Here is a 26,220-nt window from a genome sequence, read left to right on the forward strand (position 1 = left end):
AAAAGTTTCCACTGTAGGGACTGGGAGATGGAAAGAAGGTGTTTATGAAGTCCAGCTTGACTGAGTTCAGGAGTAGGGCAAAAAGGGACTGATACTTCTGTGGGGCTAAGGCTTTTGGAGGAAAGGTTCATTAGAGTGTTTTGGGTCTTTTTGGGTTCTGGATTCAGTATGGTGGTAGAAGGGAGATGTTGCAGGTCTGCGAGACAGGGTTTGTCAGCTATGGGGGGATGTGAGAAAGGTTTGGAGGTTGTTGCAGAGGTGGTGGATAGTGGTCGGCCAGATGGGATTAGGAGGTGAAGAGGTTGGAGAGTTTTTTGAGGTGGCCTTGTGCATGCTGCTCTAGTTTCTGGAAGGCAAGAGTATCTGTGTGTCAGATGGGATCCAGAATTTGGGATTGACCAGTAGGAGAATTTTATGGATTAAGAGGAGGTATTGCAAGTAGGTTTGAACCTTATTGACATGGTTTTGCAGGACTATGTTGGTGAGGGCTGAGGACTGGCAGAATCTGAACAGATGGATATCATAATGGAAAGAGGTGTTGCAGTGGTTTGCAGCTGGAGATTGGTAATTTGATGGTAAGGCCATTTGGGGGGGGGGGGGGGGGTACTCTGTGAGCCAAGCAACAGCACAGGAAGAGTACGTGTGACTGGATTCTGTCTAGGGGTAAGGAAACTTTCCTTATTGGTGCAGATGGAAGAAGCATGGGTCCATGGTGGAGGATAAAAACACAAAAATATGTAAATAACGTAGCAAAATGTGTGAAAAAATTCATCCTAAATGAAGCAAAATACTGAATTTGGATAAAATGAACAATGGAATATTGAAGTTGATGCCATACTAACGGTCATAGTAATGCGTGTTGTTGATTGAATACTTACAAATTATTTTATGGAAGGGGAAGAACCCAGAGGAAGCTGGCATCTCTCACCTGACTTTATTGCATCTCTACTAATAATTAATCTTTTTCCTGTTTCCATGATGCCATTTTGATACAGTTACCTATGAAGTGTACATGTAACATACTCATAAATAATTGGAGTAGTTTCACTTGGATTTATTGTTTGCTGATTCAAAAATGTGGATAGTCAGACTTCTTAATACAGCACACTAGAGTAAATTTGTGGTGAGCTAATCAGCAGCTCTGATCATACTGACATCTTGGCTTTTCAGTAACATCTTGGCTTTTCAGTAACATATTTTAATTTATCTTTTGGCCTGATTATTATATACAAAATGATGTATTTCACTAATAGATTAAGCCATGAATTAAGATTTTTTCTTAATTTACCACAATTTCCAATATGGTACTTGAACTCATAAATGAGACATTCCCAATATGGTTCCATAAAATATTTAATTGGATAGTTGAAAAATCTACTCACCAAGTGGCGGCAGAACATGCACATAAAAGTTGGTTGCGATTGGGAAGCTTTCAGAGCCAGTGGCTCCTCCTTCAGGCAGAAGGGTTGAAGAGGAAGGAGGAAGGGTAAAGGAAAAGGACTGGAGAGGTCTAGGAAAAGGGGTAGATTTCAGGAAAGTCGCCCAGAACCGTGGATCAGGGGAGACTTACCGTATGGGATGGGAAGGAAAGACTGATTGTTGATTCTTTTCATTGTTGCTCAAAATATTTGTCATAAACTTTTCTTTTTGTCAACTCACAATATATTTCATAAATTATTAACATGTATAAGTCCATCCTAATTAGCAAAATATAACCTATCATTTTTAAATGATTTTGTAGTTCCCAAGATCGCAATATGCCCATATACCAGTCTGGAAATAGTTGGGCATCACCTGAAATTTTAAGTGTGGACCAGCTAGCACTTGTACAACATTTATGGAAGATCTTGATAAACCACAGCTAGCTTGTGTTGTGTTAAAGTTGATTCTTGAGTTTTCAGCATCTCTTTACAGTGCTGACTTCTGTATAGAAAAGTTGCAGCTTACTATTACTATGTTGACACCTATACAACTACTCATTGTTTGTGAAGTTCACGTTAAAATTTCTGAAAAAATCTTTTTAACTCTGAGTATATGACCAGCATGCTTGCATGGAGTATCTGATATACTTTTATCAAGCAGTGGATGTAGATTAATTCTTTTGAGCTGATGGAGATGTTGTTTAATCTGGACTTTTATTGTGTTTTATGCAGTTGATATTTAATCATCTTGGTGACTATCTCGAAACCTCAAATGTGTGCACTGTTTGCATAATCTACAGCTCCTGTGTTCTGCTAATACTTGTATTGTGTCTAAAATGGACTGTGACTTCATGTAGTGATTATGTTGTTAGTGCCTTGTCTAGGATGTAGTGAGGTAGAGGTACCAACTTGCATAAAACATGTAATATGAAAGTTTTGCATAAAACGTGTATTATGAAACTCGATCTGGTCATCACAGTATTTGTGGTGGTAATAAATGTGGGAGAAAGCCATGTTACTTGGAAATCTGTATAGTGCATTTTCACAGTTTCTAGAAATCAATTTACAGATACTCTACAAGACTTTGATCATCAAAGCTCAGGGGGCTTAATGGACAATGCAGATAGGCAGTGTTGCAAAGTGGAAGAAAATTAGTCTTTGAGAAGTTTTCTGCCTTCTGGCATACATATGAACCTAAAAGAATAAAAAGGAAAAAAACTACACACATTATAGTAATAACTTGGCTATGGAAAAAAAAAGAAAACATTTATTTGGTTTTAGGAGTTTCCTTTCATTTCTTTGAAGTCTGATAAAGTTACTCTTATAATTTTCAGATACTGGATATTGAAACTAATATTAAACTTCATTCTGAGTAAAGCTAAAAATAGAGGGAACAGCATAAACATCTCATACTGGTAGTCGGTACAAAATTTGATGACTTCCAAGTCTAGGTGACACATTGAAGTATTCCAATTGCCATAGAGACAGGAGCATTCATTCTCTCCAGCACAGTAGCTACCTCTAATTATGTTGATCTGTTTCTCATGAGTATATGTAGATTGCATCAGACATATAAATTTTTAATTCCCAATGTTTATAAAGAATATGCATTTCTTGTTACTTCATCTAATAAGTCTGCAGCTGTGTTTTACTTCCAGTAATGAATGATTGTGATTTATTGCATGTGCTGAAGGAATTTGATGTGAATTCTTGAAGTAAACATATAATTTTTGTCTCATTTAAATGTCAGCATAATATACTTGTTTCTACTCATACAAATGAATGAAACAATTGCACAGTATGGTTAATTTCTAGAAAATTTAAGATGAGTTTACTGTTGACTTTGTTTTTCAGGATTTGGCAAATACAACTACCTCATACTTCTGTCAGCTATTTGCTGTTCACTTTCTCATCAGTTCAGCACAACTGCAATGTCTTACCTGCTTCCGGCGGCACATTGTGATTTAAATCTTAAACCATCAGACAAAGGTCTTCTGAACGCCATTGGTTATGGAGGTACGTACTTTTGTTTCTTGTGTTACTTAATGTTTAAAGCTTTTTGACAATGAATTTGCATTTTTGTGTCCTTATGCAATAGCTTATTAACACATTCATCATATTTTTTGGACCAATTACGAAGTTGAAGTTTAGTTGGAACATCATATTGTTTTACAAGGAATGATTCTGTTAAAGAACGGTACATCATGGTATATCTTTTCTCTATTATGATAAGAAATTGACTTCATTAAGGCAATTGTTGAATGTTCTGCCATGTAAAATGTGAACTATAGTATAACCTGGAAATTTTCACAAACACATAGTATTGAATTAAGTCGGGCGATGTTGAGGGTATTAGATTAGGAAATGAGACACTTAAAGTAGTAAAGGAGTTTTGCTATTTGGGGAGCAAAATAACTGATGATGGTCGAAGTAGAGAGGATATAAAATGTAGACTGGCAATGGCAAGGAAAGCGTTTCTGAAGAAGAGAAATTTGTTAACATCGAGTATAGGTTTAAGTGTCAGGAATTCGTTTCTGAAAGTATTTGTTGTGACAGTGCCACGAGATTTAAAAGTGCCGCTACGTCAGTACGCAAACACGGCGATAGAGGCGCTCCGCAGCTCGGCTGAGCGCGGGAGCGCCACCTGGCTATAAACGGCGCCGGCCGGATGTCACGGCACGGCAGTGTAGTGACAGCTACGGAGTTGGCAGCAAGAAACCCACTATTGTTTCTATGTTTGTGTATCCACGCAGTTTATTAGTTCATTAAAGGTTATAACACTTTTTGGCGACGAGGTCGGATATTTTTTTTCCAGCGTTGGAGTATTACGCGTTCGTGTCCGGGCAGACATGGAACAGCTTATGCAAGCACTCATTGAACAACAAACACAGCTGACGGCTGCTATTCAGGCACAACAAACACAGCTGACGGCTGCTATTCAGGCGTTGTCGACGTCGCTTACTCATCGTCTGTCGTCCTCTTCTCCGCCTCCGTTCCCTCCTTACGACGAGGCCGCTGAAGACTGGGAAGATTATGAGAAGCGTTTGCGGCAACACTTCTTGGCTTTCGGCGTTGTCGACGCCCCGATGTGTAAGTCGTTATTTCTATCTTGGATTTCCCCCCGGATCTATCAGCTGCTATCTCAGTTAGCCCCTCTGCGGGAACCTGCCTCTCTGTCCTTCCAAGAAATGTGTGACTTATTGTCTAACTATTACCGAAAAAACACCCACGTCGTTGCCGCCCGCGTGGCGTTCTACCGGTGTCGTAAACAGCCCCATCAATCTTACCGGGCTTGGGCAGCGGAACTACACGGTCTGAGTAGGAAATGTCAGTTCGTCACGGACACTCATCATGAGTCTTATGCTGATTCAATGGTTAGGGATGCTATCCTACGGCTTGCTCCTGATAAAGAAGTTCGGCAACGTGCCCTACAACTGCCAAACCCGTCGTTGTCGGAAGTTCTAAGCATCGCTCAATCCTTTGAAGTGTCTCACGCTGCTGGCGCGCAAATAGACGCGTGGTGTGATGTGGGCGCTGTACAGTCAACTTTCGACACGGACAATTTGCCTGTTTCCCAGGAGGACGATGATGTGGCGGCGGTTCACTCGCGTAAACAACGTCGCGTTGGGCCGCAACGCTCGCAGCGAAAACAGCACCCACTCGCTATCATTTATGCGCTAAAAAAGTTCAGCATTTTTTTGTATGATTCTAAGTTTCACCTCATCACCGACCACAAGCCGCTGGTCTCTCTGTTCAGCCTTTCGGCGTCGCTTCCGGATAAGGCGGCTCACCGCCTGCAACGTTGGGCCTTATACTTGTCTCGTTTCCACTATGAGATTCACTATCGCCCCACGGCCCAGCACGCCAACGCTGACGCGTTGTCGCGTTTGCCGATGGGCCCCGACCCGGTTTCCGATCGAGATGAACTGCTCTGTTTCCACATTGATGAGGAAGAACGTCGTGCGGTTGAGGGTTTTCCGCTTACAGGTTCGCAGGTCGCGTCGGCTACTGCGCGGGACCCGGTCCTGCGTCGGGTGATCGGTTTTGTTCAACAGGGTTGGCCGGACAGGACCAAGGGCCGGGCATCGGATCCCCTTCGCAACTACCATGCCTTGCGCCTTCGTCTGTCTGTTCGTGAGGGTGTTGTTCTTCTGGCCACGGATGGCGCATCTCCACGGGTCATGGTGCCAGCTTCTCTTCGCAAAGATGTTCTCAAACTATTGCATGAAGGCCATTGGGGGATTTCTCGGACTAAGTCCTTGGCCCGCCGGCATGTTTATTGGCCTGGTATCGATTCGGACATCTCCCATATGGTCGCTGCGTGTGGTCAGTGTGCTCAACAACTGGCTGCACCCCGTACAATGCCCTCTCCGTGGCCTGATCCGGCGCAGCCATGGGAACGGGTGCACGCTGACTTTGCCGGCCCCTTCCTAGGCACTTATTGGCTCCTGTTGATTGACGCCTTCTCGAAGTTTCCGTTTGTGGTTCGATGTCCGTCGCCCACCACGGCGGCGACGACGCTGGCTTTGTCCAAACTCTTTGCGCTAGAAGGCCTTCCCTTCACGATCGTCACGGACAACGGCCCTCAGTTCTCTTCGCAGGCCTTCCGTGATTTTTGTACTGGACAAGGGATTCATCATGTTACAGCACCGCCTTTCCATCCCCAATCGAATGGGGAGGTCGAGCGCCTTGTCCGCACTTTCAAAAGCCAGATGAAAAAATTCCTTACTGATTTTTCTACCGATGACGCTCTGTTGCAATTTCTGAGTTCTTATCGCTTCACGCCTATGGGTGATCGCAGCCCTGCTGAACTCTTGCATGGCCGCCAACCGCGCACTCTACTGCACCTGCTTCACCCTGTCAGGCCTAGTCCTGTGTCCCCTAGTGCGGGAAAATACTCGGTAGGCGCCGACTTGTGGGCACGAGGGTATGGATCTCGCCCTAAACGGATTCCAGAGGTGGTCAAGGCTCTTCGCGGCCGCCGGCTTTGTGAAATACGTACGGACGACGGCACGGTTGTTCGTCATTACGACCAGATGCGCCCACGAGTGGTGGCCACGCCGGTGCCACCGCCCCTTCTTTCGCCTCCACCAACCCGAGACGCCAGTCCTGTCGCTGCTGCCGGTCTCCCGTGCGTGTCGCTGCAGCCAACGTCGCCGCCGCTTCTGAGTACGCCGGAACCGGCCCCAGTCGCGACGCCGCCTTCTCCGGGACCCATCTCGCTGGAGCACACCCCCAGGTCCACGACACCTATGGATGCTGCTCCGGAGTTTTCGCCCATCATCTCGTCCAGGAGGCACGTTCCATGCACAAGCTTCCGTCCTGGACATTTTCGACCATATTCTCGTGTTTCTCCGCGGGATCTTCTCGGGGTCTCCCAAGAGGCCATGGATGTCTCCGCACTGTCCGTGTCTCCAAGGAAGTGAGTGTCTTTTTTTTCCAGGGGGGAAAAGTGTTGTGACAGTGCCACGAGATTTAAAAGTGCCGCTACGTCAGTACGCAAACACGGCGATAGAGGCGCTCCGCAGCTCGGCTGAGCGCGGGAGCGCCACCTGGCTATGAACGGCGCCGGCCGGATGTCACGGCACGGCAGTGTAGTGACAGCTACGGAGTTGGTAGCAAGAAACCCACTATTGTTTCTATGTTTGTGTATCCACGCAGTTTATTAGTGCATTAAAGGTTATAACAGTATTTGTATGGAGTGTAGCCATGTATGGAAGTGAAACATGGACGATAAATAATTTAGACAAGAAGAGAATAGAAGCTTTCGAAATGTGGTGCTACAGAAGAATGCTGAAGATTAGATGGGTAGATCACATAACTAATGAGGAAGTATTGAATAGGATTGGGGAGAAGAGAGGTTTGTGGCACAACTTGACCAGAAGAAGGGATCGGTTGGTAGGACATGTTCTGAGGCATCAAGGGATCACCAATTTAGTATTGGAGGGCAGCGTGGAGGGTAAAAATCGTAGGGGGAGACCAAGAGATGAATACACTAAGCAGATTCAGAAGGATGTAGGTTGCAGTAGGTACTGGGAGATGAAGAAGCTTGCACAGGATAGAGTGGCATGGAGAGCTGCATCAAACCAGTCTCAGGACTGAAGACCACAACAACAACAACAACAACAACAACAACATAGTATTGCCAATTGTTAAAGTCCTTGCACGTACTGGAGGGGGCAGGGGGTGCATCTGTTAAGGTGAAGTGGACATCAACTGCTCTTCTTCGAGTGACTTTACCGATTGAGCTACTGGGTCACATTTCTTACATCTGAATTTATCTCAGTCTGCCCCTCTTGTAGGAGTCAGTCTTAAGACTAAGTACAGGTGGATCTATTTAGGAATATTAAAATGGTCTGTTGGCCCAAGTGATTCTTTAATTTGTGTTCAATATATCTACAGTCGCATAATAATGTGGTATACACCACTTCTAACAAACACCGAACAACGCGCTCCAGTACGCGGCCGCCAAATACATCGCTGGCCGCACTTCTCTGGGTGGCCCGCTGCTTCCATCGCTGGCCGTTTTCACACGCACGCTCCCTTACATGGCCGAGAAATACATCGCTGGCCGCACTTCTCCGGGCGGCTCGCGGCTACCATCGCTGGCAGCCTTCGTGCGCGCACACGTTTGTCAGCACACAGCAATTGGCTACACCAGGAAACATTGCGATTGGTTTTCCCTGGAAAACAGCGACCCCAGCCGACGGCTCCATTAACTAGCAAGCCTTATATAAACCCGGCCGCCGCCGCAAACGACAGTTCTCATCGGGAAGTGCAGTACGCCGTGTTCCAGCTGCTTGTGGATGACTCGCTGCACCACTCAAGGTTACCTGGCTGCTTGGCGGAAAGTCTTACAACTTCACTTGGAGAGACTGAACTTCACTGGACTTGGGAATAATTACGGAACGTGCACCCCACCATGCACATTCGGACATTGGTATAAACAAACTTTAATTCTGCATTACTTCTGAGTGTGAGCCTGGGTAGACGCTTGGCTAACATAAGTGATTTGTGATTTAATAAACCAGACTGAAGAGGTTATTGTGTTATTCCTGGTTATAACAAATAACAACTAAATATGCCATTTTAACAGGAGTTAAATCTTTGTTTATTAATAAGTAAATGTAATTACACCTGATGTGAAGAGAAGTTGCATCTAAATGCAGCGGCCAGAGAGTGACCATGTATATGAGAGTTGTGCTTGTGTGTGTATTTTATACTTCAGAAGAAGGCCTCTTGGCTGAAAGCTCCAGTGTATAGCAGTCTTCTTCTTGCATCTGTTTGCGACTCATTGTGTCCTCTACACAGTGAATAGCAATCCTTTCTTCTTCTTCTTCTTCTTCTTCTTCTTCTTTCTTTTCCCTCCTAATATTGTTGTTATTTCATCCTGGATTTTCCATTGTTTGATCTTAATATATAAACAATTTAAAGATCACTGTTACACCTCATCATCATGCATGGTAACCTTTGTGGAAAATTTATGCAGTAGAACAAAACATTTAAAATATGCCCTGATAATATGTTATTAATGATGCTGTCAAAATTCTTGGAGAACTGTTTTCAATGATAAATTATTTTTCAGACTTTTATAAAAATACAGTCATGTTTGATTTTACATGTGTGAAGCAGTTTATTCACCGTATAAAGACAAAGTCACTAGGTGATGCGATAAAGTTGATTCTTATTAAGGAAGAGAGGGTTCAGTCCGTGTCTGTTGACCCTAACGTAAGTTTCCTGTGCTTACATGTGATTGTTTCACAGAAGGAACATCTAATTATTGAATTGCTGCTACAATTCACTAAATTAATAGTTAAGATACTGTTGTTTATAATTTCATCATTACATAAATTTAATTGCTGTATATTTACAACTGTATCAATATTATCACAACTGTACCTCAGAGATCTTGTGTCTTGCAGTGAGCAAATATGTAGCGAAAACTTAGTCCAGAAAAGCTAAAATTTACTTTTAACATTTTACAACAATCTTAGGATATTTGCACGATTACTTGTATTTTGTCTCTTCAGTGTTCATAAAACTTTTAGCTGAATGTAATCTGACACATTGTTATGATTTACTTTGATGTATCACTACTAATCAGTGCTGTAGATAAAATGAACTGACAGTATAAATAATGTGGATACTACTTTTTGTGAGTAATTTAAATTTTGTTTTATAAGTAAAGTTACCTTTTATTGAGTATTTTGTTGGCACTTGGAGGGACATAGACATATTAACCTATGTTTGTAATAAAGTTATTACTCAAATCATATTTTGTGATGGATTTAAATATTCTGTAGTAACACTCTTTTATGAAAATGGAGATATATTTATTTAAAATTTAAAATCTGTCTATTATTCCTAATTGAAAGAGAGTTCAAGTAGGAGTACAATAGCTTCTGTATTGCCCTTCTGAAAACCAAAAAATCTGTCCATCTTAATTTACAATTGCAATTTAACTGCATAAGCAGTTCCAACTGAAATACAATTCTGAGGATTTTGCCTCAACTATTTCCCAGGAGCTGAAACTAAACACTGAAATGACCAACAGTCAAAAGCTGTTTCTCAACACAGAAGTCTACCTCTCGACATTACACTTTCTTCATCAGTATCACATGGATGAGAACTTAACTGAGAAACTGCAAGCAGTCGGTGTATGAATCAGCCAGCTCTCATAGACAGGAACTGTCTGCAGTGGTCCCTGGGTTTCCATTTAACTATTCTCTTGGAAGAGATGTGGTGCCTCCCAGTAACTCATGATCAGATGTAGGTATGGTCATTGATGCGGCTTGCGAGCACATGCTGTTGCCTGGCAAGGTACCTGGTGGGCTGTAAGTTTCTCGATGCACCTCCTGATGGTCTGAGGATATACTTGAAAATCCCACATACCTGCTATGGACCACATGAGCATAGCTTTCCATGACTCGCCATTATACCCATTATGTGTGTTGTAACTGGTGCCCCTGGATGTCATAGCATAAACAATGGAAAATTCAGGATGGAATAATCACATTATTATGAAAAGAATAGATTGCTTCTCGCCATACAGAGGAGATGTTGAGTCGGAGACAGGCACACCAAAAAAATGCTAAACACGTGAGCTTTTTTTCAAAAGGCCTTCTTCTAAAGTAGACAACACAGACACATTCTCATAAGCACAACTCACTCACACGTGATTACTGTCTCTAGCCACTGATGCCAGACTGCAAGCGACTGTGCATGATGAGAGAAGCGATCTGGGTGTTGGGGTTAAGGTGGAGGTTGGGACGGGAAGGGGGAGGGATAGCAGGATAGGGATGGAGGACAATAAAGTGCTGCTTGTGGGAGAATACGGGGAAATTGTGGGGACAGGAGTGGGTGGATAGGTAGAGTTGTGCAGTTAGATTTGGGGGTAGCAACGGAGAGAATTAGAGGAGAAGGAGAGGGGAGAAAGAGAGAGAGAGAGAGAGAGAGAGAGAGAGAGAGAGAGAGAGAGAGAGAGAGAGGCTACTGGGTGCATTGGTGAAATAGAAGGCTGGATTGAGATTGGGAAGGAGATGGATGGTTACAGGAACTAATGAAGGTCATAGTTGGCGGGGGGGGGGGGGGGGGGGTTATGGGAACATGGATATATTGTGGGGAGAGTTCCCAGTTCACATCTGCACAATTCAGAAAAGCTGGTGTCGGTAGGAAGGATGAAGAAGTCATTAAGGTGTTGGGCAGCGTGCCCAGCAACTGGGTCATCCAGCTGTCTCTTCACCACAGTTTGTCGGAGGCTATTCATACAGACATACATGTTATTAACTGAAACAGCAGCCTAACTTTACTTTTGATGTGACAGTAGCCTAATAGATAAATGTTAATCAGATTTACTGCTTTGGGAAGTCATTTCTAATCAGTATGCAGCTGCTAAACAATGTTCGTACAGTGGTAACTGGTTTTGCAGTAACCAGTGCCAAAGTGTTTTACACAGTGTAGCATTACAAAACATTTGTCAGTGAATATCATTTGTTAGGAATCAGTAATGTTTTGACGAGGTGTCAATTCACAGTGGTGGGGACTCACTCAGCCGGTACGACATGATGCATAGCCCACAGCTCCACCTTGACTCGACAGACTCCAAACTTGACCTCCACTAACACTTTAGTTGATTAGCACTAGCGACAGTCGATTTTGCCTGTCATTGATCTGTGTGAGACAAAAATGTTGTTTTACCATGAGGTAAGGGATTGTGGACCACTTACATCCCCATCCTAAAAGAGCTTGTATCCACAGGTGAAAAAAGAAAAATATAAAAAGGTGTTACAGATTACAAAAAAGACTGTAGAACATTAAACCTAAGGGCAAAAAATGACATTACAGTAATCTTACATAAATTCCATTGACTCCGGTAGTGCACTGTGTAACCCCTCTGATACATAAAAAGTAGTAGATTGCTAGTTAGCTCTTCTGACATTGATGACGGTGCATTTTTTTATGTGTTAGGGCTTGTAGTTATGTGACAAGAGGAATATATTCAGCTTAAGAATTTGAATTCTGATACTTGGCTGCTTGGCACGCCTATCTTATTCTGCTTTCTCCAGCTGTTTTAAAAAGTTGGACAATGGGTCATTTAATTATTAAACTGGTCAGAAGTTGTTTCCCATTTGTTTATTTCCAAAAACAAATCTCATAACTGGTGTGTATCATTCAAACCAGAGTTTGTTGTGCATGATTACCAAGCATCAAAGCATAACAAGCTACTAGCTTTCACCACTGACATTTCTCTTTGACCGACTGGCAAAGTGCTTTCCCTTTCTTTGTACACGCTTGCCGATATGTGGGTGATGCCTCATTTATTAGTCAATTCAGCAATTTTGTTTTAATAACTTTTATTCTTGGAATTTTCTGATTTTTTTGGTTAGTTGTATTTTGTTTTTATAACAAAGCAGATAACTGAAAACATAAGAAGAACTGGCATTTTTATGTCTTTAATTAAGGTAGGTAAATTTTGTCATTAATTATTCATTGAATCGATGTGTAATAGATGTGATTTAGAAACATAAATGCAGTTGTCCAAAAATTCCTGTAGTTCGCATGCAACAATAAGCATTTAAATAAAGTTATAACCCATTGTACTTTCTCTGTGTCTTGAAAGGAGGATATAAGATGAACATCAGCAAAAGCAAAACGAGGATAATGGAATGTAGTCGAATTAAGTTGGATGATGCTGTTGGAATTAGATTAGGAAATGAGACACTTAAAGTAGTAAAGGAGTTTTGCTATTTGGGGAGCAAAATAACTGATGATGGTCGAAGTAGAGAGGATATAAAATGTAGACTGGCAATGGCAAGGAAAGCGTTTCTGAAGAAGATAAATTTGTTAACATCGAGTATAGATTTAAGTGTCAGGAAGTCGTTTCTGAAAGTATTTGTATGGAGTGTAGCCATGTGTGGAAGTGAAACATGGACGATAAATAGTTTGGACAAAAAGAGAATAGAAGCTTTTTAATGTGGTGTTACAGAAGAATGCTGAAGATTAGATGGGTAGATCACATAACTAATGAGGAGGTACTGAACAGAATTGGAGAGAAGAGGAGTTTGTGGCACAACTTGACAAGAAGAAGGGACCGGTTGGTAGGACATGTTCTGAGGTGTCAAGGGATCACCAATTTAGCACTGGAGGGCAGCGTGGAGGGAAAAATCGCAGAGGGAGACCAAGAGATGAATACACTAAGCAGATTCAGAAGGATGTAGGTTGCAGTAAGTACTGGGAGATGAAGAAGCGTGCACAGGATAGAGTAGCATGGAGAGCTGCATCAAACCAGTCTCAGGACTGAAGACAACAACAACAACAACAACTTTCGCTGAACATAAATATGAAAATGGTTGAGAAATTGTTTTACAAGATTTGACATTTTTCTATTATGTGATAAAATTGGTTTAATTACAGTGTGGCTTATATCTCCTTGCACTGTCAAAGTTGCCAGTGTCCGTTTGTATACCTGATTTGGCCTAAATTTGGAAATTTAGTTGTAATGTGAAGAACTATTATACATCCCCCACACGACCTTGGACAAACACATTGTTTTAGACTGTGTGATATAACAGGTCCTGTCTGAGAAATAAATTTTCTAACTAAAATTGTATTATGTTAACAAGATTCATAGAAGTAATAAGTTACAGTCCCAAAGAAAATTCTTCTGGATAAGATAAAAGGCATATGCAATCTAGAAACAATTTGTACAAGAAACCATATGCAACATACCTGTGAGTATTCACTGACGGAGAGAACAAGTGTATTAATCCTCAGTTATATAATACATATAACTTAATAATATTTTTCTGTCACATAGTAGTATGTACAGGCTAGTAACATCTCTGGTCATAGGATCTGTACTTGGTTAACATTATTTCTTTTAAATTAAGAGCTAGCTCAGCTTTTAAAGAAAGAATAGTGTGTATATGTAACAATATAGTGAGAGTATATGTATACACAAGATTATGAAATAATGTTTTTCATGTCGACACTTCTGCTGCACTTGTACCTGGTTACCAGGCAGCGGATGCACTGATGAATGGCAATAGTAGTATTTCATGTTAATGAGGCCATAAAAAGTTTTCATCTGCTGCATTTAAGTTTCTAACAAGGAATTTAATCCAGGTGATTCAGTTGTTAAGAGGTAATATTTACTAATTAAGAGAATTATTTTTCATTTTCTTAGGAGCATGACAGTTTTAAATACTTGTACATTTTACAAGGCATATCATTCGTAATTACATTCATGGTGTTCCAATCCAAGCCTCATCTCTGAATAACTACTACAACCTACATCCTTTTGAATCTGCTCACTGTATTCATCTCTTAAGTCTCCCTCTGTGATTTTTACCCTCCACACTTTCCTTCAATACTAAATTTGTGTTCCTTTAATGTCTCACAATGTGTCCTATCAACTGATCCCTTCTTCTGGTCAAGTTGTGCCACAAATTTCTTGTCTCCCCTGTTCTATTCAGCAGCTCCTCATTAGTTAAATGATCGACCCATCTGATATCACCGAGCAAGGTGGCGCAGTGGTTAGCACACTGGACTCGCATTCGGGAGGACGATGGTTCAACCCCGCATCCGGCCATCCTGATTTAGGTTTTCCGTGATTTCCCTAAATCGCTTCATGCAAATGCCGGGATGGTTCCTTAGAAAGGGCACGGCCAATTTCCTTCCCCATCCTTCCTTAATCCGAGCTTGTGCTCCGTCTCTTATGACCTCATTGTCGACGGGACATTAAACAGTAATCTCTTCCTCATCTGATATCCAACATTCTTTTGTAGTGCCACATTGTGAAAGCCTGTAATCTCTTTCTTTCTAAACAGTTTGTCGTCCATGTTTCACTTCCCTACATGGCTACCCTCCAGATTAGTATCTTTGAAAATACTACCTAATACTTAAATCTATATTCAATGTTAACAAATTTCGCTTCTTCAGAAATGCTTTTCTTGCCATTGCCAGTCTACATTTTATATTGTCTCTACTTCAGCCATCGACAGTTACTTTGCTGCCCAAATAGAAAACTCATCTACTACTTCAAGTGTCTTGTTTCCTAATCTAGTTCCATTAGCAGCCCATGATTTAATTTTGCTCCATTCCATTAGCCTTGTTTTGCTTTTGTTGATATTCATCTTGTATTATCCTTTCAAGACACTGTCCGTTCCTTTCAACTACTCTTCCAAGTCCTTTGCTGTGTCTGACAGAATTACATCATCATCAGTAAACCTTAAAGTTTTTATTTCGTCTCCCTGGACATTAATTCCTATTCTAAATTTTTCTTCATTTCCTGTACTGCTTGTTCAATGCACAGAGTGACTAACATCGGGGATAGGCTACAATTCTGTCACACTCCCTTCCCAACCATTGCTTCCCATTCATGCCCCTCGACTCGTATAATTGCCATTTGGTTACTGTGCAAGTTGTAAATAGCCTTTTTCTCCCTTTATTTTATCTCTGCCACCTTCAGAATTTCAAAGAGAGTATTCCAGTCGACATGGTCAAAATCTTTCGCTAAGTCTACAAATGCTAAAAACGTAGTTTTGTCTTTCCTTAACCTATATTCTAAGATAAGTCGTAGGATCAGCACTGCCTAGTGTTAAGCTACATTTCTACAGAATCTAAACTGATCTTCCTCAAGGACAGATTCTACCAGTTTTTCCATTCTTCTTCTTCTGTAAAGAATTCGTGTTAGAATTTTGAAACCATGACTTATTAAACTGATAGTTCAGTAATTTTCACACCTGTGAGCAACTGCTTTCTTTGGAATTGCTATTGCTGCATTCTTCTTGAAATTTGAGGGTATTTTGCCTGTCTCATTCATCTTGTACACCAGATGGAAAGTCTTCTCATGTCTCTCTCTCTCTCCCAAGGCTCAGTAGCTCTGACAGAATGTCATCTACCCCCGGGGCCTTATTTCGACTTAAATATTTCAGAGCTCTGTCAAATCCTTCTTGCAGTATCTTGTCCCCCTCTCATCTTCATCTACATTTGCTTCCTTTTCTATAATATTGCCTTCAAGGTCATCTCCCATGAATAGATCCTCTATGTACCTCTTCCACCTTTCAGCTTTCGTTCTTTGCTTAGCACTGGTTTTCTATCGGAGCTCTTGATATTCATACAGCTGCTTCTCTTTTTCCCAAAGGCCTCTTTAATTTTCCTGTAGGCTATATCTATATTTCCCCAATGAAATTTGTTTCTAAATCCTTCCATTTGTTCTCTAGCCGATCCTGCTTAGCCATTTTGCACTTTCTGTCAATCCCAGCTTTTAAATGTTCCCTTTTACCTGCGTCATTTGCTGCATTTTTAAATTTTCACCTTTCATTAATTAAATTCAGTATTGTGTTACTCAAGGATCTCTAGTTGACCTTGACTTTTTACCAATTTGATCCTCTGCTGGCATTACTATTTCATCTCTTGAAGCTAGCCATTCGCCTTCTACTGTATTCCTTTCCCCTGTTCTAGTCAACTGTTCCCTTATACTCACTCTGAAACTCTCGCCAACTTCTGGTTCTTTCCACTTATCCAGGTCTCATCTGTTTAACTTCCTACCTTTATGCAATTTCGTCAGTTTTAATCTACAGTTCATAATCAATAAATTGTTGTCAGAGTCCACATCTGCCCCTGGAAATATCTTACAATTTAAAAAGCTGGTTGCTAAATCTCTGTCTAAGCTTTATGTAATCGATCTGAAACCTCCCTGTTTCTACAGGTCTCTTCTAGTGTTAGTGATGATTAAATTATGCTCCGTGCAAAATTCTACCAGGTGGCTTCCTCTTTCATTCTTTTCCTGCAGTCCATATTCACCTATACTATTTTTCCTTCTTTTCCTTCTCCAACTGTCGAATTCCAGGCCCCCATCTCATTAAATTTTCATATACTTTAATTCTTTAAATAATTTCTTTTATCTTACCATACACTTCTTCAATCTCTTCATCATTTGAGGAGCTAGTTAGCATGCAAACTTGTACTATGCTGATAGTCGTGGGCTTCATGTCTGTTTTGGCTATGATAATGTGTTCACTATACTGTTCATAATAGCTTACCCACATTCCTATTTTCTTTTTAATTATTAAACCTACTCCTGCATTACCCTTATTTTACTTTGAATTTATAATCCTGTATTCATCTAACTAGAAGCCCTGTTCCTTCTGCCACCAAATGTCACCAATTCTCACTGTATCTAACTTCAGCCTATCCATTTCCATTTTTAAATTTTCTAACCTACCTGACTGACTAAGGGATCTAACATTCCACACTCCAATCCGTGGAATGCCAGTTTCGTTTCTGCTGATGACGACATCCTCCTGAGTAGTCCCTGCCCAGAGATTGACTGGGGGACTTTGTTACCTCCTGAATATTTTATTCAAGAGGTCATCATCTTCATGTAGACATACAGTAGAGTTGTATGCCTTCGGCTGTAGTTCTCCTTGCTTTCAGCCATTCATGGTACCAGCACAGCAAGGCTGTTTTGGTTGATGTTACAAGGCCAGATCAATCAATCATCCAGACTGTTGCACCCTGCAAAAACTGAAAAGGCTGCTGCCCCACTTCAGGAAACACACATTTGTCTGGCATTTCAATGGATACCCCCTCCATTGTGGCCACATCTATGGTACAACTGTCTCTATCGCTGAGGCACACAAGTCACCCCATCAACAGCAAGGTCCACGGTTCATGGGGTACTGTGTGATGTAAACAAATGTTTAAGTGTAGATGTGTGATGTATCTACATTTAAACATTTGTTTATGTGGTTATAAATAAAGTATTTTATAACTATTTTTGTCATCATTACACTCTTCTCACAATCGTAGAGCATTGTCCATGAGTGTAGAGTGTGATTCATATGTTTTGTTTCTCTCTCTCTCTACTAGCAATATTGCAAGTGTATAGGTTTTCTTGTATTTTCTGTGTACATTTAGTGGTTTCACAGTGCCTAAAGAATTCGTGAATGTAACTTATGAGTGAGTGTGTCAATATACTGTACTGGACAGCATAGCTTCCAGTCATCTAAGTCAGGTTTGCACCTTCTAAATTACATCCCCTTATTAACAACCTAATACTAGTAGTTTTCATAGAAAACTTGTAATTAATCTCCAGTTGTCATCATGATTTTGATTTCTCCTAATATCTTTGCAGATTTTCAAATTTTCTTTTTCCTCCTTTATTCCATTCAGACACATAATTTAAACTGATCTTCTTCATCCCCTCTATTGTCCTGTCATTTCCTATTTGTAACCTTGAGAGAGCATCAGCGATTACATTTTCTTTTCCCTAAATGTATTTTACATTGTAATCAAACTGCTGTAAAAACAATGCCCACTGTTGAAATCCGCTGTGATAAAGTTTACATTCCTGAATATAACATAATGCTTTGTGGTCATTATATATGATTACTTTGTGACCCAATAAGTAGTTTTTAAACTTATTAAAAGGCCCAATGTATGGTTAATAATTTTTCTCTGTTACTATAGGATTTCTCCATGTTTTTGTAAGACTCAGCTGGCAAAAGGTGTTGGCTTGTGTTGTATCTTTCCCCCTTCTACCTTTTGTTGAAAAAGATGTGCTCCAGTCCAGTGTTACTGATGTCAGTCATATGCAAAAGGGCACAAACATATCAGGTCTTGACAAAATTGATCTTAGACATAACTGTTTTCTTTACTTTATTTCCTTGAATGCAGTGTGGCAGTCTTGATTCGAATTTCATATGGTTTTCTTTTTGAGTAAATTAAATAAACAAGTGGCATTGAGGGTTTGATTATTTATGAATTTTCTGTAAAATCTAGTTAATGCAAAACAGAATTTAGTTGTTTATATTCTTAGGTACAGGAAACTTAGCGGTGGCTTCAATTTTACTTCCATCTGGTGCAATTCATTTTCCTGAAATAATGTTCCCTAGAATCTTCAACTCATTCCCCCCAAATCTGCATTTTTCTAACTTTATTGTCTTCCCCCCTTCCTTAGCTGTAGACACACTTCCTTCAATAAGCCAAGACGTTCTTCCCAAGTTTTATCAGTTATTAAAATGTCATCCACATAGATTATCAACTTAGAGTTTACCTTGTCCCCCAACACAAAAGCTAAGGCAGTGATAAGCTCAGCCATGGACGCATTAGTCCAAAAGGCACAACAGAATATTGGAAACACTTCCCACTCTACAAAAAAGCAGTGTGTTTCCTGGAATCAGGATTCAGGTACACTTGGTGAAAATCTAAGGTTAAATCTAAGCTACTCGTATATTTAACACATTGAAATTTATGAAGGATTTCATCATTGTTCTCAGGGTGGTCATTCTCTCTTTTTAGATGTTTATTAAGCTATCTAGAAACCAATGCAATTCTGAATCCTCCATCTCATTCTTGTACAAGTACCAATGGATTGTTCCTCACTCCTACTCCTTCCTAAAATCCCCCATGTCTCCATTATTTGAATTTCCTTTTCTACAGCTTTTCTTTGTGCAATAGGTATCCCATAAGGTTTTAAGAAAAATGGTTCAAATGGTGTAAGACTTAATTTACATTGATAATTCTTCACCCTTCCTGGTCTGTCACAGTACACATCGTGAAGTATTTGTAAGACTTTCTTTAACTGTTTTTTTCTGACTGGAATCTAAAGATGTTGCTGCATCTACTTTTCTGTTTATGAGTTCCTCCAAGTTCTGATTATCTGTTGGATCACTATGAACTTCTTCTAAAATGTGTCTATTATCCCCCAAACTTCTACATTCTGTGAGATGGTGACATTCATTCCCGCAATTCGCAAGGCACATATCTGTTTTGGCAGTTACTCCAGCTTTGTGACCTGTTACCATTATACTTTCTCCACCCCAATCAAAACTTACACCAATTTTAGGTATCCAGCCCACACCAAGCACAAAATTTTCTGTCAACCCTGATATCACAAAACAATCATGCTCACACTATTTATTTTCAATCTCAAAAGTGAAAAGTACGTGACTTTTTACCAGTTTGCTATGTCTCCATGTAGCCTGCAAAATAGTTGTCAACTCCAGCTATCAATTCTTCGTACGAAGTGAATCTTGATCCACCAAGAAAAATTTTCAGTTTGGGAAGAGATGGAAGTCTGATAGATCCATATCAGGTGAATACAGCAGGTGTGGCAATAATACATACCTTAGTTTGTGTAATTTTGCCATGGCGACGGCATGTGTGCGGGCCCACATTGTCTTGATGGAATATGACTTTCTTACTTGCTAAACCTGTATTTCACGTATTTTTTGTTGCAGTTCGTCCAGGAGGTTAGCATAGTGTTCTCCAGTAATTGTTTGCCCAGTGGGGAGATAATCTACAAACAGAATCCACTTCGCATCCCAGAACACTGATGCCATGACCTTTCCTGCCAAAGGAATTGTCCTTGTTTTCTTTCTTGGTGGAGATTCAGCATGTTTCCACTGGTTTGACTGTAGTTTTGTCTCTGGGGTATAGTAGTGCATCCCAGTTTCATCTGTGGTCACAAACCGGCACAAAAAATCTTGTTCATTTATCCTAAAATGGGCTAAACATTGTTCTGATATATCCATCCTCATGAATTTTTGATCCAGCATCAAGAGTTGTGGCACCAGTTTTGCAGGTAATTTTTTCATTTCTATTTCCTCAGTTAAAATGTGATACACTCTTTCAGATGACATCTGGCAAGTGTGAGCAGTTTCATACACTTTCAATCAGCGATCCTCCATGACAGTTTTGAGCACTTTTGCAATGATTTCTGGTGTAGTGACAGATGTTGGCTGACCACTGCGCAGATCATCATCAAAGACCTGCCAACCAAATTTAAATTCATTCATACACTTGGCAGCAGTTAAATATGAAGAAGCAGAGTCCCTCGGTTTTAGATTAGATTAGATTAGATTAGATTTATTTTCATTCCAATTGATCCGTAGTGAGGAGGTCCTCCAGGATGTGGAACATGTCAGAAAAACAAAAACACATGACAAATATTTACAACTAAAACAAATAAGCTAATGTACCATTCCACAGGTCCCAAGTGGAATGATCGTCATTTTTTAATGAACACTAAGAGTCATTTTACAAATACTAATGCACTGAATTTAAAATAAAAAAGTTTTTTATTTATTTATAAGGTAATAAACATGTAATACAACTACTGTAATACTTATTTACAATGAACACATTACTGCACTGAAATGGTGCAGAAGTTAGATTATACTTACTCGAAATCGGCATGAATGTACTTTGCTTTCATACCTTTCTTTACAAAGTAGTTAATCACTGCTTGAATGTCTATTTTATTTTATTTTATTTATTTATTTATTTATTCCATCTTCGTAAATCACTACGTGGGAATACCAACAGAGCTACATCACCAGCAGAGCTCTCTTCAAAGAGCACTGACATGGCACGTGTCTACAAGCAACTGTACAATGAATATCATATGAAAAACTTGTTGCGCTAGCACTGACCTCTTGTGGTGATTCTGAGGACTTCTCAAACCACCCTCGTATGACTGCTCTCCTCCCCCCCCCCCCCCCCACCCCCACCCCCCATGAAACATGGACCTTGCCCTTGGTGGAATGGTTTGCATGCTGAGCGATATAGGTAGCGATATAGATTGCAACCACAATGGAGGGATTCTGTGCTGAGAGGCCAAACAAATGTGTGGTTCCTGAAGGGGGGCAGCAGCCTTTTCAGTAGTTGCAGGGGCAACAGTCTGGATGATTGACTGATCTGGCCTTTTAACATTAACTTGTTGTGCTGGTACTGCTAACAGCTGAAAGCAAGGGGAGACTACATCCATAACTTTCCCCAAGGGCATGCAGCTTTATTGTGTAGTTAAATGATGATGGCGTCCTCGTGGGTAAAATATTCTGGAGGTAAAATAGTCCCTTATTCAGATCTCCCAGTAGGGACTACTCAGGAGGACATCATTATCAGGAGAAAGAAAACTGGCATTCTACGGATCGGATTGTGGAATGTCAGATACCTTAATCGGACAGGAAGGTTAGAACATTTAAAAAAGGGAAATGGGTAGGTTAAAGTTAGATACAGTGAGAATTAGTGAAGTTCAGTGGCAGGATGAACAAGACTTCCAGTCAGGTGAATACAGGATAACAAATACAAAATCAAATGGGATTAAAGCAGGAGTAGGTTTAATAACGAATAAAAAAAATAGGAATGTGGGTAAGCTACTACGAACAGCATAGTGAATGCATTAGTGTAGCAAAGATAGACACGAAGCCCATGCCTAGCTCTGCAGATGATGAAGACATTGAAGAAATGTATGATGCAATAAAGGAAATTATTCAGATAGTTAACGGAGATGAAAAATAGTCATGGGAGACTGGAATTCGATAGTAGGGAAAGGAAGAGAAGGAAAGTACTAGGTGAATGTGGACTGGGGGTAAGGAATGAAAGAGGAAGTCGCCTGGTAGAATTTTGCACAGAGCATAACCTAATCATAACTAACACTTAGTTTAAGAATCATGATAGAAGGTTGCCTGGTAGAATTTTGCACAGAGCATAACCTAATCATAGCTAACACTTAGTTTAAGAATCATGAAAGAAGGTTGTATATGTGGAAGAGGCCTGGAGACACAGGAAGATTTCAGATAGATTATATAATGCTAAGACAGAGATTTAGGAACCAGGTTTTAAATAGTAAGAAATTTCCAGGGGCATATGTGGACTCTGACCACAATTTATTGGTTATGAACTGTAGATTTAAACTGAAGAAACTGCAAAAAGGTAGGAATTTAAGGAGATGGGACATGGGTAAACTGAAAGAACCAGAGACTGTAGAGTGTTTCTGAGAGAGCATTAGGGAAAGATTGACAAATACAGGAGAAAGAAATACAGTAGAAGAAGAATGGGTAGCTTTGAGAGATGAAATAGTGAACGCAGTGGAGGATCAAGCAGTAAAAAGAAAGGGCTAGTAGAAATCCTTGGTTAACAGAAGAGACATTGAATTTAATTGATGAAAGGAGGAAATATAAAAATGCAATAAATGAAGCAGGTGAAAAGGAATTCAAATGTCTCAAAAATGAGGTCGACAGGAAGTGCAAAATGGCTAAGCAAGGATGGATAGGGGACAAATGTAAGGATGTAGAGGCATATGTCACCAGGGTTAAAGTAGATACTGCCTACAGGAAACCTGAAGAGACCTTTGGTGAAAAGAATATGTATGAATATCAAGAGCTCAGATGGAAAACCAGTCCTAAGCAAAGAAGGGAAAGCAGAAAGCTGGAAGGAGTATATAGAGGGTCTATACAAGGGCGATGTACTTGAGGGCAATATTACAGAAATAGAAGAGGACGTACATGAAATGGGAGATACGATACTGTGTGAAGAATATGACAGAGCATTGAAAGATCTAAGTCGAAACAAGGCCTCAAGAGTAGACAACATTCCATTAGGACTAATGATAGCCTTGGGAGAGCTAGCCATGACAAAACTCTTCCATTTAGTGAGCAAGATGTGTGAGACAGGTGGAACACCTTCAGACTTCAAGAAGAATATAATAATTCCCATCCTAAAGAAATCAGGTGTTGACAGGTGTGAAAATTACCAAACTATCAGTGTAATAAATCATGGTTGTGAAGTACTAACATGAATTCTTTACAAACAAATGGAAAAACTGGTAGAAGCCAACCTCGGGGAAGTTAAGTTTGGATTCCGTAGAAACGTTGGAACACGCTAGGCAATACTGACCCTACGACTTATCTTAGAAGATAGGTTAAGGAAACGAAAACTTACATTTGTTGAGTTAAAAAAAGCTTTTGAAAATGTTGACTGGAATACTCTCTTTCAAATTCTGAATGTGGAAGATGTAAAATACAGGGAGCGAAAGTCAATTTACAACTTATACAGAAATCAGACTGCAGTTACAAGAGTTGAGCAGCGTGAAAGGGAAGCAGTGTTTGATAAGGGAGTAAAACAGGGTTGTAGCCTTTGCCCGATATTATTTAATCTGTATATTGAGCAAGCAGTAAAGGAAAGAAAAGAATTTTTATTTATTTATTTATTTATTGCAGGAATTAAAATCCTTAGAGAAGAAATAAAGACTTTGAGGTTTGCCAATGACATTGTAATTCTGTCAGAGACATCAAAGGACCTGGAAGAGCAGTTGAACAGAATGGACAGTGTCTTGAAAGGAGGGTATATAATGAACATCAACAAAAGCAAAATGAGGATAATGGAATGCAGTCAAACTAAATCAGGTGATGCTGAGGGTTTTAGATATGGAAATGAGATACATAAAGCAGTAGTAGAGTTTTGCTATTTGAGGAGCAAAATAACTGATGATGGTCGAAATAGAGAGGATATAAAATATTGACTAGCGTTTCTCAAGAAGAAAAATTTATTAACATCGAGTATAGATTTAAGTGTCACGAAGTCTTTTCTGAAAGTATGTGTGTGGAGTGTTGCCTTGTATGGAAGTGAAACATGGGTGATAAATAGTTTAGACAGGAAGAGATTAGAAGCTTTCGAAATGTTGTGCTACAGAAGAATGCTGAAGATTAGAGGGGTAGATCACACAACTAATGAGGAGGTACTGAATAGAATTGGGGAGAAGAGGAATTTGTGGCAAAAGAAGAGATCGGTTGGTAGGACATGCATCTAGGGATCACCAATTCAGTACTGGAGGGAAGTAGTGAGGGTAAAAATTGTAGAGGGAGACCAAGAGATGAATATCCTAAGCAGATTCAGAAGAATGTAGGTTGCATTAGTTACTCAGATATGAAGAGGCTTGTACAGGACAGGGAAGCATGGAGAGGTGCTTCAAACCAGTCTCTGGACTGAAGACAACAACAACAACAACAACAACATCTTCATCATGACTACCCTTCCTCTGCACCCTCTTTAACTCTACATTCTCCACAAAAATTACCTTTAGCTTCCTCTCTTTCAGTATCATCATCATCCCTGCATACTACCTGTTCCTTCTTTTGCATCATTGCCACAGATAACTGCTTTTCAGAATCATCGTTTACATAACCCTCTACTTGCATTGTAAAGAATCTCCTAAGACCAGCGTTATCATGTTCAGTATCCTCATTTGTTGTTTTCCTTTCTTCCCAACTATAAAGTTCAGGTAAAAGTACTGTATCCTCTTCACTATCCACCCCCTACTACTCGTACTTTTACTTGTTGAACAATCCTTGGCTCTTACACTGCTTATTTGTTAGGTAGTGTGTCTGTTTCTCACAGTTGCTGTTATTGAACCGTCTCTCCTATTCCAGTTCCAGTTACTGGTCATGTTATACCTTGGGCTAGACCCAAAATGTGGCGACCTGGAGTTTTTCTGTCTAGTATTCATGCCATTGTGTCTCCAATTCTGGTGACCATAGTTAGTCAAATTTCTGATGACTATAGGATCTACCCCCATAATTATCTCCACTATCATAGTTTCATTTTTCAGTATAGTTAAAATTCTGATTGGTATTCTGTTCAATGTTCCTCTCCAAAACTCTACCCTACTTGTTGACGTATTTCAAAAATGCATCAATTGAATCATCAGGACAACTGAGTAGTTCCCTCTATAATTTGTGTGGCAACCTTCTCTTAAGCATGTCTTTCTGGGTCTTGACGTTAAAAGCTTTCTCTAAATATACTAACTATACTAATTTTTTCAATTGAGCTTTACAGAAGTCTTTCAGAGAGAGATTTTTGTTCCTATAGACAAGTCCATTCAGAAATTTACCCTTTATTCTGGCCAGCTCTTGATTCAGTCCATCATTCAAGTTTGTCCAGGAGAGTGCTCCTTCTTCCAACAACTTATATACAAACTTTATTTTTAAATTGTCTGTCATAACAAAAACAAAACTGTCCTTAAAGTGCTGAATAAAACCCACCAGATGTAAATTGTTGCTGGGGAGACGGATTACTGGTAAGTTGGACCACACACTGCCACTGCTATTAAACAAGCTTTTGGATGCACACAGTTCTTGAATTTCTGTCACTCTCCTGTTTACGTCTACTATATCACCACCTACTTTCTCAAACTTACTATTTAGCTTAGTTATTTGGCCAGGTGTTTTTGTGCCTATGTTGTTGACTTTAGCAGATACAACATCGTGGCTACTCATTAGGTCTTCAGTCAATTTCTTATGATTATCAAAGTCTTTAACAAATTGATTTTCAAAAACCACTACTTTCCCCTCGTGCACTAGACTCCTTTACCAAATGCACATACATCCTTTGCTGCCTGAGTTTTGAATTCTGTGAATTGTTTATTAACAAATTTTATGTGTTCCTCAGAACGCTCCTATACCTCTGTTTTGTCACTTGACATTTGGGTTTGGACATCTGAAATTTTAAATTC

The 26,220-nt window shown here is 40.2% G+C and overlaps 1 protein-coding gene across 2 annotated transcripts in view; it reads left to right on the forward strand.

Moving 5' to 3' along the window:
* Positions 1-26,220, forward strand: part of LOC126190907 (synaptic vesicle glycoprotein 2C-like) — a 477,766-nt gene that overhangs the window by 255,529 nt on the left and 196,017 nt on the right. For both annotated transcript variants that reach the window (XM_049931535.1, XM_049931536.1), the window contains exon 3: positions 3,276-3,437. In XM_049931535.1, the coding sequence (XP_049787492.1) occupies positions 3,276-3,437 (162 nt within the window). The remainder of the gene's footprint in view (positions 1-3,275; positions 3,438-26,220) is intronic.

This window comes from Schistocerca cancellata, chromosome 6, assembly GCF_023864275.1.
Source record: "Schistocerca cancellata isolate TAMUIC-IGC-003103 chromosome 6, iqSchCanc2.1, whole genome shotgun sequence".
Classification (NCBI taxonomy): domain Eukaryota; kingdom Metazoa; phylum Arthropoda; class Insecta; order Orthoptera; family Acrididae; genus Schistocerca; species Schistocerca cancellata.